General features: G+C 39.0%; 1 protein-coding gene across 4 annotated transcripts in view; it reads left to right on the top strand.

The window, feature by feature from the left end:
• Window positions 1–321: 321 nt before the first annotated feature.
• NOX4 (NADPH oxidase 4) overlaps window positions 322–20,324 on the top strand; it is a 97,807-nt gene continuing 77,804 nt past the window's right edge. Inside the window, exons 1-7 of one of the 4 annotated variants that reach the window (XM_021545015.4) lie at window positions 322–479; window positions 1,247–1,342; window positions 10,229–10,339; window positions 11,221–11,305; window positions 11,941–12,038; window positions 13,867–13,894; window positions 16,162–16,234. In XM_021545015.4, coding sequence (XP_021400690.2) covers window positions 423–479; window positions 1,247–1,342; window positions 10,229–10,339; window positions 11,221–11,305; window positions 11,941–12,038; window positions 13,867–13,894; window positions 16,162–16,234 — 548 coding nt within the window. In that variant the 5' untranslated portion in view covers window positions 322–422. Of the gene's footprint in view, window positions 480–861; window positions 887–1,246; window positions 1,343–10,228; window positions 10,340–11,220; window positions 11,306–11,940; window positions 12,039–13,866; window positions 13,895–16,161; window positions 16,235–20,324 lie in introns of those variants that run through there. The other 3 variants (XM_085574789.1, XM_085574783.1, XM_085574793.1) reach the window with 3 other exon arrangements.

The raw sequence follows: 20,324 nt of genomic DNA, 5'->3' as shown, positions 1-20,324 counted from the left end.
GCGAATTTCTGTATCACATTTCAGCCCGGGCGGGGATGGGGGGGTCGGGCAAGTGGGAGCCCCACGGACGGGATTTTCAGCGGGGAAACGCTTTCCCAAACTGGGGGACGCGAGGCAGCGGCCGCACCGCAGCGCGGCGGAGCAGAGCAGGGCAGAGCGGGGCAGGGCAGGTCCGGGCCGGGCCGGGCCGGGCAGGGCATGCTGCCCTCCGGAGAGCTCCGCTCTGCCCCAGGCGGCCGGGCCGCGGATGGAGCCGGGGGCCGTCCGGCGGCGCGGCGCGGCCGGAGCGCTACGCCCGGCGGCCGGAAGCCAGGGCGGGGGGTGAGGGGTGGGGAGAGGGGAGGGCGGCTCGGCCCGGCTGAAAAGGAGGGCTCGCCCGGCGCCCCCCCACCCTCGGCGCTGCCCCGCGGGCGTCCCGCAGCATGGCGCTGTCCTGGCGGAGCTGGCTGGCCAACGAAGGGAACAAGCACCTCTTCCTGGTAGGGGCGGCCCCGGGGGATCCCCTCGGCGGGGCTGACCCGCGGAGGAGGCTCAGGAGGGGCCGCTGGGTGCTGGCAGGCGGCGGGGGGCGGCACGGGGGCTGCCCCGCGGGTCGAGGAGCCGGGGCACCTCATCCCGGAGTGGGGCAGGGGTCCCGGAGTGGGGCAGGGCTCCCGGAGTGGGGCAGGGCTCCCGGAGTGGGGCAGGACGCCGTGCGGCTGCCGCGGCTCGGACGGGCGGGCGGGATGCGCTCCGAGCGCGTCCCGGTGCGCGGCTGGCAGGGATGGATGCACACGGAGCCGTGCCCCGGGACAGTGCCCGCCTCCGTGCCCTTCCCGGCTCTGTGCTTGCTCTTTGTTAGGCTCTCTTTGGGAAGGTTTGGGGGAGAAGATGTAGCTTCTTGGAGGTCAAGTTCTTTACCTTCCTTTGTCTCTTTGTTGTTGTTTCTTATTCTTTGAGTCTCTTAAATGCAACATCCAGCTAAAGAATTGGGATAGTATCTTGTATGGGAGTGCAGTGCTAGCTCTAGGTTGTTGTAACACACAAAAAGTTCTGTGAAGTTCAACGAAAGTGAAAATTTCCAACATAGGGGCACTTCCTTTTAGTACTTTCAAGCATACTATGTGCATGAAATTTGCTTTTCCATTCCATTTGCGAATGTTTATGAAACTACAGACCTATGAGTTTTATGAATGAAATGAGAACTGAAAAGTTTGCACATGTAACTAACTTTCACTTACAATCTCTTGTTTCTGTTTCATTTCAGTTTTTCTGGCTCTCCCTCAATGTATGGCTCTTCGGGAAAACCTTCCTGCTTTATAATCAAGGGCTACAGTATTACTATTTGCATCAAATGTTAGGGGTGAGTGACCTGGATATTACATTTTGCCCTGGAATTTGGGATGCTCGAGGATGGGGTAAGGGGCAGAATGCATTTGCTAATCAAAGATGACACAAACTGCCTATTAACTTTTCAAAGTGGGAAAAGATCTGGTAAGAAATTACTGGGGTACTTCTGACAGTTGTTTAGGAGCAGAAAGTGAACACTGTTGAGAATAAAAAGAGCCAGTCAAGTGTGGGACAGCTATTCTTTTCCCTCCTCTCTCCCATCCCAGTGTTGCCAGCAGCGGCATACAAGGTTTACAGGAACACAGACATACTCAACAAATGACTGGAACTCCACTTGTTGTCATCAGCACATTTAGCAAGCTATGGACTCTTGTTGGCAAATTCTTTCCAATCCCGTTATTGTAGTATTCATGCTTGCTGAGAGACTTCTAATAAGTCTCAGTTCTTTTCAGTCTTTGTCATTCTCATGGATACTCTGTTATGTGTAAATTCACTATAATGCATGTAACTTTAGTTTTGTTTTCTAATGGTAAGTTCTTTGATTCTGGGTGGTTTAATGAAGATTCAGATATTTTGGCTAAGCAAGGGCAACAACCACCACCAGCAGATGAATCCAAAAGGTACTTTGGAGACGTGAGATACCAGCCTGCCTTGGGAAATTATCAGTGTAGTAATTTGAAAAAAACCTTCTGTTTATAAAAGCATAAATTGAGATTTAACATCTTCCTGGGAAATGCCCATGAGTTGCTCAGAATTTGACAATCCAGGAAAAGGTGTCTGAATAACATGATGCTTTGTAACACTATGTCATACTCAGGAACGGATTTCAATAGAAAGTTGACATGGGATTAAACACAGATGATGCACATCCTAATCTGCTGTAGAGCCTCTGGGGTTTAGTTTTGGTGAATCCAGGGTATATAGTTTCATGTGGCTGATATTGTCATAACTGGACAGTACCATAATGTTTTGTGATCTTGCTTGGAAATAAGTTGGGTTGATACAATTTTTTCCTTCTTGTGGTTGTTTCAGATATGTTCAAGAATGAATCTTAGTGAAGATAGTGCAAAAAAGAAGGGAATGACAATAATTAAATCCTTCATGGTATTGACTTTCTTGACAGAAAAACATGAAAATATGTTTAATTTTACCTTGATTTCTAGTGGCTTTGCAGCCCAGTGTATCCATTTGAAAACTATGTTTGTTCCTGATGGAGCAAATGGGTTGGTTGTTTGTACAGCAAATGTTCTGGGGTAATGTTGGACCATATTTTCAGCTGGTATCAATCAGCAAGTTTCTCTCAACTGAGATTGCTCATATGCCTCATACCAGCTCATCATCTGGTTAGGATTTTTCTTGGTTTTCTTACACTTTAAAATGGAAGACACTTGCAAAGTAACTTAATGTGTGTTCAGAATCTGTGTGATGACTCAGGCAAGAGATTCCTTGTCTTGGTCAGGAGATGAGGACTAGGAGGCCATGCTTTTAACTTTGTATAATTGTGTCTGCCACTGTGGGAAAAAGTACCACAGAATTTAGGGACTTCTAAAATAAGGTTAAAAATGAAGAGCCAAGTCTAAAAGGTACTTTTGGTCAAAGTTATAAAACTAATTTTAACATTTTGAAAATGCTAAAGACTAATGTACTAAATGTACTTGCAACTCACTTTTTATACCTCATTTAAATATCTTCAGTAGATCCCAAAGTTAGCTTTCTCCCTTCTCTTCATTATATCTGTGTATGTGTATTAATCATAGAGATTATTTTGCAAGGGATAGGAAAACTGCACCCAATTTGGTTTCTTCAGGAGATGGCATAAGCAGTACTAGACCTGTAGTTGCCTTCCACAGGGATTTTTGCACCTCTTCTTTTTCTCTGTTGGTTTGTATAGCCACTGACCCATGGCCCACCTGTATAACCACTCTCCTCTCTGTTCTATGCACGCGTGAGTGGTTTGCAGAGCCTCTGTGCCACTTCTTGGTGTCTGAAGATTTTGAGATTTAGATTAAATTCTTAATTTATAATTCAACAGTTGATATTTTTTGTGTGAACAGATTGAACTTTTTAATGGATACTTCTGTGATAACTGATTCCTTTTTCCAGAGAGGTAACAAAGTTGCCAAAAAGGAGTGGCACTTTTTGAATTAAAAAAAAGTTTCTGTTTTTTTCGGTGAGATCTCGTAAGGAGTTGGCTTTTTTTCTTTCTTAATATGCTATAATGGCCTTAAGAACTTCTGCACTTGCAGCATGGAGAGATTTACCACAGGTAGTTTTCGTTGTTTACCAAGTAATAGAATGGAGAACAAGAAGAGTTGCTGGAGGGAATCAGAGTGTGATATGAAATGAGATCTTGGACTGAATATTCTGAGTATATTCAACTATGCCATGTTTTTATGCCATCTCTTTCTGATGTGAAGAAAGAGAAAGAATGTGGTTGGTGTTTTGTTCAGTGGTCACTGAAGTGATTTACTTCCCTCCAGCTGTCTACAGAAGAATGAGGCTCAGATTTATCCTTTTCCATTTGCATTCTCTGTGATGTTGAACAAGTTACTTTAGGACAGGATTTAAAATTTGTTTAGGTACTTAACTCTCACTCAATCTTTCAATAACCATCTTCCTGATTCTTAATTCTAAACCTGTGAAACACACTAAGAGCATGGTGGTGTCCTGGAAGTAACAAGAGAACAGATAAGTGGAAGGCAGTAACGTGGTAGGAGGAGGTTGGTAAATCTTTTATGTAACAAGAAACTTAGTGTTATTTTGTGTCAAACATGTCTGCTTCATTCAGTTTGACTTCTGTTGATGAGACTATGAGCTCTTCGCTGTGCAACCTCTATCCCTGGGTGTTTTCAAAACCTAATTGGGCAAAAAGCCCTGAGCAAACTTTATCTGAGTTTGGTGTGGAGCATGCAGGAGGGGGTTTCAGCAGAGACATCCTGAGGTCCCTTCCAACCAGAATAATTCCGTGGTTACATAATACTTGCAGTGAAAGTTCACCAGATAAAGAATCTAATTTTTTAATGATTTCTTAGGTGTTAACTTGGGGTCTTACATTGCTTAAGGAAGAGAAGCCCATGAACCAATCCTCAACAGACAAGAATTTCTTATAAAAGAGTTTGGCAAAGAGGAAAGGAATATTCTCATCTTTGTGTTCATGACAAGTGCTATAATGAGTAGGCATGAGTTACAGAAAGAGAGTCTTAAATTACTTGACTCCAAAATGTTTGCTGTTGGAGATTTTGGTCCACTCAGTCAGTGAAATTGTCCAGACTGATTTCTTCAGTCTAGCTTGGCTGTATTTTTGTCCAACAAGTTTGATTGTGCCTGGTCAAAAAAAGTCAGCCACAAATTTGGTACTAGCCGTATAGACCTCAGTCTTCCTTTAACAGCATTGAATGAAATGCTTGTTTCCTGTTGCTTGAGTTCCCTGTAAGCAGAACACACTTTGAGCTCATTTTGTCATGATATGAAGGGTCTCTCTTTCCCCATTCCCTCTCTTGTCCCTGCTCAAAGAGCTGTAATGTAATAATGTTAATGCAAGAGATAAGCTTCTGGGTTTCAGACCAAAGTGAAGAAAATGCATTGTCAAAAGGATCTCTTTGGGAAAAAACTGAATAACTGAAAATGGGGCTGAAAAGAAAAAGTGCTGCCTCACTTTTTTATCTGTTGCCTTTTTATTGTGTAGTATTGTACATAGTATTTATCACCATTATTCACTGCTTGGAATATGTTCCAGTAACTTTTATGTCTCTCCTTGCTAGTTTATCATAACAACAGAGATTTCACTAATTGAGACCATATTCCGCTTTCATTGATCCTTGTGCAACCATGTGGAACCTGCTTACCCCCCACAACTTAGCATTGGAGGGAGTTGTGTATCTTGATCCTTTGCTTGGAGATTATCAGGGAAGTTGAAAACTATTACTGCACTCAAGATTAAGTTAGTTGTTTTCTTCAGTTTGAATGACTGATTTAAGCAGAAGGAATACATCTTACACAAAGGAACTGTGTATAAAATGGGAACATGACCTGAACTTGTAGACAAGAAGAGATTGGAAAACCTTCAAAGAATGCCTGTGTGTTGAGTTACAAGTGAACATAGAGAATACTGATTCACAGCAGTGCAGGGAAGATACCCTATACAAATAAAAAAAAATATTGCACTACTTAAAATAATTTTTAAAGGGTTTCAGTACATGAGGTTGGGATTTACTTTGAAGCCTTCCTTCTTCAGGTGCAAAACCAAGTCAAACTTCTGTGGAAGTTTTCACATGTTCTGGTTTCCCCTACCTTCACATTTTCCTTCTTTTCAGCTGCTTCGTTTTTGTTGCTAGATCTTCAGCCAGATTTGACAGGCCTAAGGGGAAAAATTGCTGTGCATACAGTTCAGTTCTGTCCTTCATCTTAGGTTATCAGTGCTCTGTTACTCAAGAGAAGGCGTACTCTGTGAAGAAAAGGAGGCTGGGTCAAAAGGAGTCGTGTTGTGTGGCACAGTTTGTTTCACCTAGGAAAATAACTAACTTTAGCTGCTCCAGTACTGATCTGGGAAGGTGGTCTGTGACCTGTGTCTACAGAGCAGGGTGTGGCTTGTGAGTCTTGCCAGAAGCTTTCAAGATGTCTTGAACCAAAGAAGATCGAAAAATTTTAAAGGCTCTAAGAGACAGCATCAAGTGTGGTGCCTCTATTGCAGCATGATCTGTTTAGGGTTGTTGCTTGTATGTGGTGAAGTCTTGAGAAACAGAATCACATCACTCTCAGGTGTGGAAGGGTTTGCATTATTCTAACATTTTTTTGGTACAAGATTGAGTACCAAAATACTGTCCTTTCTTAAAAGGTGAGATAGGACAGTATTTGTTGAAATCTTCATTTTGCAACAGTGTATAAAATGTCAGATCTCTCTGCACAGCAGTTGCAGGTAACATTCACCTCTGTATTTATAAATTATGGACTCTGTGGAATTCTGGGGTACAAGTAAGGTACTTCAGCCCTCAGTCTAATACTGAAATCATTTGTCTAACAGAGAAAGCTCCTTTTCCTAATAGAGAAAGCTCATTTTCTCATTTTCAGTCTTGCTGGCAGCAATATACAATGAGGATTAACTCTTCACTTCTCTGTCCCACTTTGTATGTTGTATGAGCACAGCCAGGAGTTGATCTGGATTTCTGTGGACTATATATCAGACAGGGATAACTGTAGAATTTGCATTCTGGAGCTCTTTTATGCTGCTTTGGAGAAGATGGCAGTTCCCTTACACTTGTCTGGAGGAAAAATCTAACCTAGTTTTTAGGATTTGAGTTTGTGGATGGCCCAGTTCCCTATTATTTTTGCCACAAATTTAGTCTGTAAATTTGAGTATGTTTCTTTTCTGCTCCATGAAATCAGATACCAGTATATGTTGTACCAGATAGGCAGATTATGGAAGGAGGTGGTCAAATGCTTGGATTTAGTATCAGCAAAGCTGGATAAAATGGTGTCCAGCAGAGATTTTGTGTGTGTGGTTTTTTCCTTTTTGATTCTGCAGAAATTTCGCATGCTAGTAACATGCAAAAACTTTTTTTTTTAAGACAATAAAAACTTCAGGAAGAAACTAGGATTATATTTTTCTCATTTCTTAACTACTTAATAAGGGTATATATTCCCTTCTAGACCCAGTGAGTTGCCTTGGAGCAAAAATCATCCTACTATTGTTTAAAAATCCAACAATAATGTACTGTGTTAATTTGTTACTATGCCTTCCAGGCAATGCAATGGAAGTTAAGAAAGAGATCTCTTGGAAACCATTTGGAAAGAATTAGTTCCATGGTAATATATTTAGCTTTTGGCTATATATCAAGACCAAACTTAAACTCTTTTTCTTCTTGCCTGAATTTTGATTTTAAGAATTTCTAAATGCATTTCCCATTGTTCGCAAATCAATCATGGGCTTGTTGCAGGAAATATTGCTGAACTTTATTTCTTCAGAATAAAACCTTACATGAACCATTGGTAACAATATTTTAATATTTGAATCATACCTCCTTGAAAATACAGTAAGTAGTTGTTTGCTGGTTTCTCTTTTCTTTTTTTCTGTTTTTTTTTTCTTGTGTGTACACGTGTTGATAGCATTGAATTATATTGAATGCAAGGACATCGTTCCATAGTAATTGCATTATGAATGAATATTTGCTATTTATTAAATAAAGGAGAAAAACAAAGGAAGGTTAGTAGGATAGCCTTTTCTGCACATCATTAGTGATTCATACTTGTTAAATTGTTTGGTGTTTTACATAGAATCAGAGTCCATGCTGAGCTGGAAGGGACCTGTCATCCAGCTCCTGGCCCTGAGCAGGACATCCCAAAAATCACACCATGTGCCTGAGAGTGTTGTCCAAGTGCTTCTTGAACTCTGTGACAGGAGTTATTTCATTTATTTAACACTACACAGTGTAGAATTGACTCTCTCCTAGGCCAAACTATTGTTTTGTTGAAGTTTTGTAAGAAAAATTGTTGTGCTTGGTAAAGGAAGTCTCGGATAACTGATGTAATGCCTAGTTTATGTTTAAACTCAAAACCAAAAGGAATTCTTGAGAAATTAGTGATGTATCATATAGGTCATACAACAGAAGTTATTAAAATTTTCAAACTGCTCATTAATGGTATTGCAACTCTTTGAGATTTCGGGTATTAGTCAACAGCTACAAAAATGGTTCAGTTTGCTTCTGGAGTTTGCATAACATTATTTCTACATAATTCTTGAGTTTTTCAAGTCATGCCAATTTAATCAGTGCAATACTGTAGCACATCAGTAAGCCCCAATAAAAATTCTTACATGTTTTAATGACCATGTTTCTGAAGTTATTGCTTCAATGAGGTGTACAGCTCATTTTTAGCTTCTCTTTAGAGATTTAATCAGAATAGAGACAGTGTTGTATATGCAAACAGTGTATTATAGAGACATTTTTCTTTTCTTTAAGTCCAGTCTGTTCAAGGGTTATTTCCAGTTGGAAGAGTGCAGAGTGGGGAGGAGAGGATGGCCTAAGGTCTGAAGAACATGGCTTATGAGGAAGGAGTAGCAAGAAAAAAACAATTCTCATTGCACAAGTAATCAGAGAGTGAAGCAACAGATGAAATAGAAGCAAGGGAGGTTTTATGTAAGGAAAAAGAGGACTAACAGTACATTGGAAGAAATTTTGGAGGACATCTGGAGAGTGGGAAAGAACTAAGTGACATGGCTCATTTTAGTCTTGTTTTCTATCATTCAGTAGGTTGGAGATGATCTGTTCCTGGGATTTTTTTGCTGGAGATACCACACTTACATAGTAGAGAACAAGGTAGAGCACATTTTGTGGGGTAATTGCTCCTACTTCTCAAGGGCAGCTTTTGAGAGAGGGTGCCCTTGTGACTATTCTGTTTTGTGGAAGCAGGTAGGGTCTGGTGAGGAGGTCCTTAGCACTCAGGTCAAATGAAATAATGTAAAGTAGCTGGAAGAGAAACAGGATTTAGGTGCAGAGCTTGGTTCTTCAGGTAGACTGAACATCTTTACCTCCTGTTTGCCTCCTGGTGCTGTGCCCAGGTGCGCTGCAGAGCAGGTGAGGTACATGGACGTTGCTAACTGTGAGAGCAGGAAGTTGTAATGTTTTATGGTGCTGGTATTTAGAAACACTTTCATGCTGTTGTGCATGAGGTCTTGCAAGATATTCTGAAGTGCAATTATTCTGTTTGTTTTTACTAGCTTATATATTCATCCATTTCTGTGACACAAACATAGGTTGGTATATTTTGTTTCTTCTTGATAATGAAGATAAGGATATAATAAATGTTGCACAGTTTTTTTTTGTCGGAGAAAGTAAAACATACTCATTTTTTTACATTGAGTTTAATTTTGAAAAGGTAATAAACCTTAAGTAATTTTTATTAGATAATTCATACCTGTTCAACTTATTCACATGATCCTGCAGCACTTGAATTATCTTTAATATTATAATACTTTTGTACTAATTAATTCAGGAGTTGAAATACTTGGGGTTTTGAGAACAGTGTAAGAAATATCCTTCCAGAAATCTGTTGACAGTCTAAAAGCATCATTTATGTAAGCTAGTAAAATGTTAATTCAACCTAATAACTAGGAGAACAATGGCATTTTGCTAACTTTTTAAAATTATAAATGAATGAGATAATATAATAAGATTAAAAATACAGGTTTATGACATGAATATGTGCTTTGTTCATTTATTTGACAAGTGTTTTTCTTCTAATTATGTAAGTTCCAAATATATCAGTGAAAGCATTAGTGAAATTAGATTTCATTACAGTTCCCAGCTATTGAGCAGTTAAACTGAAGAAAACCTACTTTCTTTATGTCCAAATATGGCATTGCATAATGTGCATGGATGAGGAATTTTGTGGCAATTCTATAACAGTCCTTGAAACACTATGACCATTTCAATTTGACTGAATCAATATTTTTTCACATCTTTTTGTGGCTTAACAGAAAATCATTACACTCGAGTGGCTGTCTAGTGTCATCATAGTATTTATCGCTTTTTATTTAGTTATGTCTTTTGAAGCTTTTGGGTCATCTCTCAGGGGACACTCTTGTCTCAGATGTTTTGTTCCATGTAACTTTGAGCACAGATGAGGATATTGGATCTTCCAGTAGAAAGTTGTCATTTATTGCTGACAAAATAATTTTTTAATAGCTTCTTGATGCAAAGATGAGAGCTGTTTCCTTCCCTGTGAGGACAGGATAGCATGCTGTGTGTGTGCCATGGTTTCTCCAGCACATCATGAAATTCCACTATTCTGATGAGTTGGAAAGCACGGGAACCATTTGGTTTTGCAGCACAGAGAAAGAGAAACAAGACTGACACATGTGCCATTCCTTTCTCCCCATAATCTAACTCTTGCAATGTTTGTTCAGCTAGGATTGTGTGTTAGCAGAGCTTCGGCATCTGTCCTCAATCTCAACTGCTGCCTGGTCCTGCTCCCGATGTGCCGTGTTCTCTTGGCCTTCGTGCGGGGATCCCAGAAGGTGAGTGCTGTCCTTGGAATGCAGCGCTTGAGAAGAGGGCCCTGGTCTCTGTATGGTATAAAAACAATTAAAAAAGAACCTGTTACATCCCTGTTTTTTCTACAGGATGTGCTTGCATGGTGCAAGTATCAGACATTTAGCCTGGATTCATGACTCCTTTGAAGACAGGCTTTGTCTGGTTTGATTTGACCTGTTTAGAGGGTGGTTTCTTCAGTGCATTTTTGAAGGATGAGGAGTTGCTGTGGAACTGTAGTCAGATGAATTCTTCTCTGTCTTTCTAAACTCTTATATTAGAGATATGTGTCCTCTCAAGTGCTTCCTGATAGAATTCAACAGATTAAACCCAACTTTGTCTCTGCATGACCACAAGTGTCCTCCTGGAGGTGATAGAATGTTCTGTAAAAATGCCCAACTTGATACACTTGTTATCATGGCAGAAACAATGTTTAGCTTCTTTGTGGTTCTTTGTTGCTTTTACAGAAATATAAATAATGCTTTTGAGGAACACTTGTGTTTGCTAGATTTGCAAACTGAACCTGTGAGTTTTGTTGACAATACCTATCAGATTTGATACGTATAGATGCACATATATATGCAAATACACCATTCCTTTTGATCCTGCTTATGAGAGTCAGTGATGCCTTCACAAGTGCTGGGATTTCTAAAAATTAGGGCCACGAGGTACATTATGTACTCTTGAGATCTGTGTAATTTCTTCATTAAGTCCTCAAAATTGTCTGCTTGGCATAATCCAGTAGTTTTCAATTTAGATAGTAAGCTTGCAAAGGTGTTAAACCTAACTGAAGTTGCTATTGTATCACCACAGTATTTTTTTCTCTGTTTTGTTTTGGAAGAGATTGCTTGAATTCTTCTCTTACTAGGTTGCCAGCAAGAAAACCAGAAGGCTGCTAGATAAAAGTAAAACTTTCCATGTGACATGTGGTGTTACAATATGCATCTTTTCAGGTAAGATCTTACTGTGCTGAGCAGCAGCATGTTTTGGAAGCAGCACTTTGTGGTTTTTCTGCTGCAGTACATTTGGGGGTAGTCTTGCTCTGTGCTTGCTCATCTTAAATTGCAAATGCTTCCTCAAATGTGTGTGGGTTTTGATTCACTTTTTGCTTTAAACACATGGGCATACATTCTAATGTCAAGCCTTTCCTTAAAATGCCAGTTTCTTTGAAGACAGGTACGTGAGATCAGGTCAAAATCTGCCCTTACAAGTGAAACCTCACTGTTCCTAAGAAATTTGAGTGAAATAGCAGGGTACTACAGGCTTACCTGCAGAGGAGACAGCAGTGGAGACATCTGCCCACTTTGGTGAAGGGAAAATGTTCTTGGCTGGACACCTTTGAATGTTGTGTCTCAACTGAAGCTTTGCAGTACAGAAATCGTCACTGTAGTGTTAAAAAATCCTAAAATACATACAGCCTTCTGTCATTAATATTTATAAGCTGATTTACTCTTGAAGAATAATTTAAAATTCCTTAGTCCCTGGTATATTTCATGGAGGTGATGTGATTATATCTTGACATCTGGGTGGCTACAGGGAACATCCAGCACTTGTTTACAGATTTACTCAGGATTTTGTTTTTTTTTAGTCTTACATGTTGCTGCTCATCTAGTGAATGCTCTTAACTTCTCTGAGAACTACAATGAAGAATTTGTGACCCTAAATGCAGCAAACTATCGTGGTGAGGTGAGCTAGCTTTCCTTTCATAGTTTGGTTTTAAGCATATAATTTAAATATATGAATATTTGCATATTCAAGACCATTGTGTAATCTGTACAGTGCAGTGCTCCTGTTTCATACACTAAAAACTCACCATTGTATGGATTCCTGTGGATTTTATTTCTTGGTCTGGACAAAGCATGTATTAAAGGTTCAGTCCTGTTTGATTATTTTCACCTTGCGCCTTGTTCTCTTTCTTCTCTTCTATTCCTCTCTATTCCTTGGGTGGGCCTGGTTAAGACATTTCTGCTGCTTTTTGGGCAAATTTGTTCTGCATTTCCACTCTTAAGAATACAGTGAGATTTGAAACTGATTTTGCATTTTGCAGCTGCAGTGAGTGCATGTATGAGTATATATGGTAAGCATGGAGTTAGTTATCTAGATGAACTGATTTCTGCTTGTGAAATACTTGTTTTGTGTGCCTTGTCTGACTGTGGTGCAGATGTCTTGCAGGAATATCAGATTTGTAGTCCCTTGGCCAGGTGCTAACTTGTGTATTTGGCAATGGAGAGATATTTGCAGATTTTAGAAGCAAGATCAGAGTCCAGCACCCTTTCTTCTTGGGCTGCAGTCAAGTTCTCTCTTGTTTATGTTCATTCTAGTCTCTCGTCTGCATTTCTTTTCTTCCAGTTTCATTAGGAAATACTTAGAATGACCCTATCCCAGCTGCACCATTTCCTGGAAAAAAGAGAGCTTGACTCAGTCCAGGCTCCTAAGGACCAGCAACCAAGGTCTTCCACTCCCTGGGTGAATGATCTAATCACAGAGCTATTCAATGGCAGACATACATGCCAACACCAACTATTGTGCTGAGCTGCTGGGTTGAACTGTGTGTCTGCTTGTGTTAGGAGTGGTCTGATAGACTTCCCTTCATCAGGAACATCAACAGGAGCTTGCCTCAGGCAAGAACATGCCAGGGTTCTAAGCTTCTACTAAGTGGCAATAGAAAATGGAGACAATAGCAAGTTTTTTAAGAACTCTAGGATCAAAGCTCCTGAATTTTATGTACTTCAGTAGCTCTTGCACCTTTATATTTGAATCCCACTTATATCCCTTTTTAAACTGTGGTGGACAGTCTGGATGCTGCTCACATCTTCTCTACCTGGGTACACACATCTGGATGCAGACAAGGTCAGAAAGAGGGTCACTTAATTTTTCCTGTCCTGTATAAAAAAAATCTCACCTCCCCTCACTACATTCTACTGCAAGTTTAAATAAAAAAGTTCTCCAAGCAGTGAAGACAAAACCTCTTGAAGTATAGGATCAGGGGAAGTGAGGCAGTTTCCCTTGATGTTGAAGTATCCCCTCTTCCTTTCACGTGTGGTGAAGGACACAGGAACATCTGTCAGATCCTTTTTGTTCAGTCTTGCTTCTCGAGGGTCCACTGCAAATGTCTTGGTGATGCAACTGGCAGTAAAATGCTTGCCTCCTGTCTTGCATTTAAATTCAAAACCTTTCCCTTTTATGCTCCACTCTGTCCTCTCAAAGGGATGAGGTAACTGAGTAAAATTATGCTTTCAAAAATCAATTGTCTGTAAAATTATCTAAATCCAGATTATAGATCAGAATTATCTTTGCTGAGGGAATGCAAAGGCTAAAGGTTTAGTTTTTGTTGAATTGCAGTCAATGTAAACTGTTACCAAATGCCAAATTCATTTCCGGTTCCAGATTTAGGGACTGCATATGTCTTAAAATGTGTGAGCTTCATGGGCTACTTATTATTGTAAAATTATTTGCATAATAGATATAAATACCATATGTTGATTTTATTTGTTTTTGCTCATCTGTTTTTCAGGACCCGAGGAAACTACTTTTTGCAACTGGTAAGTCCTGCAAAACTGAATGAGAAAAGTTTACTGCTTATCATCATCGCTTATCATCATCTTTTGGTCCTGTATTGGCATGCTCCATTTATTGTATCTCAGTTATCTGGAGTTGTGTTATTTATGTTAATATAATCTGGATTTGGTTATCCAGGAGGCAGGAGTTACATAAACCCAGTAGTAAGATGAGCAGCATTTTCAAATTTGTTGTTGTACAGATGAGTCAGCAGAAATCCATTCATTTCAAACAGAGAGTCTCTGTTTTTTTATTAAAACCAAATTCCTAAATGATCCAATTTCTAGAAAAAGAGAACAGAAAACCAATCCTTTTGCTTCAGCTGGTTTATTTAAGGGCTGGTTGGGTTTCTGAGCAATCTAAACTGTTAAATGGGAATCAGGCTTCAACACTCATACATAATAAATAGATGAAGACATTTTTGGTGCAGGAATTTAGACTTGAACAATGTTTGGGTCTGGAGGGGCAGGCACCAGTCTGAGCTGTAGTACTTCATAAGCAGATAAAGTTCCTTCCTGATGCCATCAGACTTTCTCCCTTATTTGGATCAAACACAAAAATCCTGACTTGGTAGCATTTAGGGCACAGTAAAATAAAATCTATGAACAGACAGCAATGGTTCTAGGTTTGCCGATCCCAATAGATGTGCTAGAATTAACAGCTGGTGTGCCAGTGTTTCCCAAAAGCCCTAGGAAAAGTTTAGATCAGTTGAGAGAAGAGGAAAGGAGAAAGTGAACTGACAGAAACTGAGGTCAGAGTTATCCTAAATTTAAAATTACTCTGTTCACTCCCTGTCTTAACAACTGGTAATTAACATGTACTATTTGTGCTGAAGGAATGCTCAGGCAGGGACCATGATTTTGCTGCACTGGGAGCTGTGCAAATAAGCAAAAAACCCCTGGTTTCTTCCCAGACAGTTCAGAATAGCAAACAGAAGGAATAAGGAATCAGAAGGATTTATAGAGTGATGATAGCTTTTCAGATTAGCCCAGGAAAGAACCTCCTTGTACAAGGGTGTGAGACAGACTGTGGGAAGAACAAGTATTAAAGATTATACTTAGTAGAGGAAAGGAGAGTCAGGGACAGGGCAGAAAGGAAACACTAAAAATGAACTGATAAACTGGGGCAAGACCGTGAGTGATTTCAGTTTGATGGAGAAGATAATTGAAAAACTGGACATAAAAGGTGACCTCTGGCTTGTGTGACAGTGTAGAAAGTTAAATCAGGTGCTGTACTGCAATTGCATTGGAGGTATTGGTTCAGAGTTGAGATTCATTGCACACTACACATCAAATCAGATTGAGAAAAAAGAATTTGAGAAGGAGGCAGTGGACAGAATGCATATTTTTTTTATTGCAGCTGCTTTTAACTGCAGTCTTTCCATGATGGAGGGAAATTGAGTTTTTTTATACAAAGCCTCCATTGATTGTAGGTCTGTAAAAACTGAGGAGTGAGTTGTGGTGTGTCAGATTTTGGGTATCAGACTTTTCAATGAAAGCGTATTGAGAAGTTTATAAAAAGGTAAGATTTGAGATTCTCTCCTTCAATTTAAAAAAGACCTGAGGACAAACTAATTCTGATACAAGTCTTCGTTTGAGCAGATGAGTCAAATTGTTAATATTTTTAACCTTTCCTTCCCAAGTGGTGGCTGCAGATCCCTCTTACAGACCCCTTGCTCTGTGGGCAAAAATTTCAAGCATGATGCAATGCCTTGGAGAGTAATTTCAGGCTCTTCCCCATTCCAGAATGAAATGGGCTGGCAAAAAATTGTAGTGACAGCTTGCATAGAAATTGATTTGTTTGAAATTCTGTCCCTGAACAGGTTTTTAATTGTCATGATCAACAGAGTGTAATGTTTGGAATAAAAAAGAGACAGAAGCTTGTACAGTCAGTCTTGCACATAAACAGTGTTTGTTCTTAGTTACCTGCTTAGACACAGATGTCACAAGCAAAAGATGACAGGAGCAAAGACAAATAGAAAATTGTGATGCATGGTGAAATGCAAGGAAAAGGGTATTTTTTGGGACTAGGGAAAAGGAGGAAGGAAGGGAAAAGGGAAAAAGAAGGTGGGAAATTAAACAAGAACTCTTCTTTCCTATCTGGCTTGATGCATGAATTGTCCTCAAGAGATAAGTTTAAACAAGAGTTTGATTGAATCATGATTTGTATGTCTAATTCCACTTTCTTAAAAGCTCATAGTAGACAAAGATACCTCTTCACAGTTCAAATGTAAAAATTATGTCCTTTTTAGTTCCAGGTCTTACTGGAGTCATTATGGTGTTAGTATTATTCCTAATGTGTACAGCTTCCACATATGCCATCAGGTAAGATGTAATATGATTGTTATGCTAAAAAATGCCATTTCTGTAATCATATTATCCTACTGACTAGATTGTTTAAAAATACCGGTTTTCTTTTCTGTTGTTTCTTCCTAGCTTGCAGTTAAATTAGCACAGTGAATTTTGTATGAAAACAATTACAAGACCTGATTGAATTGCCTTCTGAAAAAGTACTATTTAATAATTGTGCTGAGTTAAAAATGTGGACCTTTAAAAATTTAAATAGTTCTTCTATTCCTGGTTGTAGGGGAAGCGGCAAACTCAGCAAATGGGAAGTTCTGTGCAGTGCATAAATTAGGTTCAGTGGAAGAAAAATAAGATCTTATTGTAATCTTAATTATTTTCACCAATTAATTGTAACAATAAATTGTAACAAGAAGAGTAACAAAACCCAAACAAACAAACAAAAAAAAAAACCCAAAAAAAAAGAAAAAAAAACAAAACAAAAAAAATCCAAACACCCAAACTAGCAGCAGTGAAATAAACCAACACAAAACTATGCTACTGAAGTAGAACATTGCTTTTAGAAGTTCTGCTTCTGGTTGTCAGATATATTCTTTTTAATGTGAATTATAATATATCAAGCATCAATGCAGTATTGGCTCAGAGCAGCTGCTGGGTTTTCTAGGGGCCTGGTCCTCTGGTGGATTGACATTCTATACCAATGTTAATGAGCACATATGATAGTACCTGTGAGTGACTGGTACCTGGGGGGCTCTAGCCCAATGTTGTAGTCTTTTTAAGGCTTGGATTCTGCAATTGAATGTGTAAAAATAACCCCTTCATTTTTACAGAGGTTGAATTCACAATGTGAGTGCATCACCTCAGTTCAGCAAACATGGAAGGATATATTAATTATATTAATTAGGTATCTTCAAACATTAATGGTGCTCCACTGGTGTGAGTTAGATATGTGGTTATGAACTTTGTTGAACTAATCCATCTTTCCTGAGTAGCTGCATTAACTGGCAATGTTATCCTGTGATTTGAGAAACTAGTTCAGCAAATACTTGTGCATTTTCAGTAAGCAAGGCTTCTTCCAGGGCTGAGACTTTTGTGAGGCACTGCAGGCTACAGACGTGCAGGATTAGGCTGCTGCACTGGGTATAACATGGCTGCACATTACATGGTCCACACATGGCTCTACTTGCAAAAAAACAACAGTTTTGGGTAGATTTAAAAATAAAATTATTACTTTACTCTGCAACATTAAGCAGAGCAAAGTCTTGTCTTCTTCAAAGCCAAATTAAATTAGAAAAAACATCAGGTATTAGTGATTGGGAAACTTAGAAAAATATATGTAGTTGTAAACATTTGTAGAAATACTTTTTGGGTTCATGCAACATCTTTTGAAGTTACATGCTTTTTAGTTCCTTCCACAGTTACTGTAAGTGCAAATATTTTCCCAGCTTTCTGCCATCTAGCCAGCAGAATGAAAGCCCAATAGAGATAATCTGCATCTCCTGTTACCCTAGCAATAGTTCTTACTTGGAAATGTTATCCTGGCTTCTCCCTCAGGCATAGAGCTCAAGCTTGTCTTTATTATAGTGTTTTCTCCTAAGGAAACAAGCTGCTGCATGCATTTCAATGTCCCTTTTCAATCTCTTTCCCTGTATGATGGCTGAGCATACAATACAGTTTTAGGAAAATTAATGGCAATGTTCACTGTCTATCAGAAACTGAGCTTTTTAAAAGGTATTTCAGAGGCTCTTATAGTCTTGGATTTCAGCCCTAATCTCTTACACACTGACCTGCTTGGTGATTTCTTCCTTTGTATGTTTTTCCTGAAATTGTTCTGTGCATGAGTATGCCTCTATTTTCCTGCCTTTTCAGTAAACTGTGAAAATAAGTATTAGAAGAACTGAATTAGCTGCTAATGTTTTAAAATGATAAAGTGATTATTAGTTGAAAAATTTTCAAAATTTTTGCTGTGTTATGCCTGAGAATTAGACCAACATTTTTTCTTCGGTAGTTGTTTTCAGTAGGGTTATGAAGTTATCAGAAAACACAATAAATCCTGTCAATAAATGTTGACGTTTCTGACAACTTTAAAATTAATGGTATTTAAGATTTGGAAGTTATGTATTTAAAATAACATAAAAAAATAAGGTGCTGCAGTGCTATTTATTTTTGTAATCAAATATTCTAGTCTTCAATTTCAACTTCTAAACTGTAGCATATATCTTCCTTTTCAAAACTGTAACAGGATTAAAAATATTTTTCTAGAACTGTGCTGCTTAGTGTGTCCCTTTAAAGCATGATAAATTCCTCTTACATTTCTAAGTAAACTAACTCTTTCAGGTCTTCATCTGCAAAATTCTAAAGTAGGTTAACCAAAATTAAATATTTAACTTACCTCAAATTTTCAGGACTCTGCATTCCTAAGAAATGCATCCATTCTGTGAGTAATGTCTATTTTAAGCCCTACGAAGGTAAAAAAATTAAATGTTCTGAAGAGCATTGTGTATCAATAGGAAGATTATTGACTATATTAGAATACTAATGTATGTATCTGTAAGACACACAGTTTAAGGATACAAGTAAGAAATACATAATTATTACAGTATTGGAAAATATGCTTCATGGTAAGAAGTTCAAGGATTTGCATATCCGTATAATTTAAGGAGGGTAAGTTCAGAGGGCCTGCTCACATTTAGGGCAACTTGATACATATGAGGAACCAGCAGAGTTATCTGTAGGAGTGCTGAAAGGAGAATAAAATGCTCAACGAGCTGGAAGCTGACATTTAGATGTATTCAGGAAAGAAGTGTACAGTAATTTTAATCAGTAGCAGTAATTAGCTGTTGAAAGCAACATGTCAGAAGCAGTCCAGGGATTGAATTTTCATCACTGAAATTTTGAAAAATTGGTGCATTCTGAAAAAGATGCTCAAGAGCCAATAAAACATTCAGTGTACAGCGTTTGGTTTTGTAGCATGAAACCAAATTAAACCAGAGCTCCAAGACCTGTCCTTGTCCCTTCTCATGGCATGGGGGTTTACACCATCTTTAAGGCCCCATTCTAGGATTCTATGATCTATTTTGAAACAGTGAGTCTGTTTTACACTCCTTGTGCCTTCCAATCATGCTTCCACTCTGCACACCATTGTTCTTATTTTCTTCTTACTGATGATTACTCCCACAACTCCTCACAGATACTGATGAGTGATTGCATCAAAATGACTCCCAGGGTGTGGGGAGTTAGAAAAGGCTTAAGCAGCTCCAAGGAGGAAAAATTGTTAACATAGTGCTGACTGAGTGCTGAATGGCAGGGTGGAGGGGGGATTTCAGAGTCCCTTGCTGTTGCTGTATTCCTTCCTTTGCTTCCTTTTTCCTCCTTTGCTTCCTTCCTTGTTATTTTGCTGGCTTGGATTTTATTTTGGTAGCCCTTGGATTATCAAAATTATTTTTCCTCTCTTGAGGAAGCAAACAAGTAAGTCCTGTAATAATAGAAACAAATGCAGTATACATTTCAATTGTATTGAATGAAGAACAATTAGCTGGTTCTGTAGAAGACCATAGGAGGGAAAAAGCTCTGGAAAAAAAAAAAAAAACAAGTTAGCTGTGTCAGAGGAATAGCCTCTTAAACCATGTTCTCAGAGCTAAAGATATTTTTTATTTAATAATTGTTTTGGTTTATGAATGGGAGTAGGTTCTTTGGTTTTAGAAGGGACTCTCCTACCATGCTGTGTAGTGTGAGAGGTGTGTTTGTTTGCTGTGAAGTAGTGTATTTTCTTAGCCATTTAGGTTTTTTTTTTTTTGTTCATAAGTATTTTACTCAAAAAAAGCCCAAACAAGCTTAACAGAAAACAGTTCCAGATGAGTATTTCCTTTGGTCTGGGTTCTTTTTCTATTGCCTGACAAATTACTGATAAAAGGAAGTCACCTTCACCTCTCCTAATCTCACAATGATAATGTTCTTCTTGTTCCTCCCAAGACCATCAGTCCTAGAACAGTAATGTATGTGGCTTCCTGACCTGAAAATTCTCCTGCCATGCTCTTGTTGTCTCCTTGCTGTGTGCCCTAGTCTTCCTGTATCTCCCTGTACTCCATACCCTCACAAGGTTTTTACCCTT

Source organism: Lonchura striata, chromosome 1 (assembly GCF_050655825.1).
Source record: "Lonchura striata isolate lonStrDom1 chromosome 1, ASM5065582v1, whole genome shotgun sequence".
Lineage (NCBI taxonomy): Eukaryota > Metazoa > Chordata > Aves > Passeriformes > Estrildidae > Lonchura > Lonchura striata.
The sequence above is the reverse complement of the archived record's forward strand: the minus strand, read 5'-3'. Positions and strand labels throughout refer to the sequence as shown.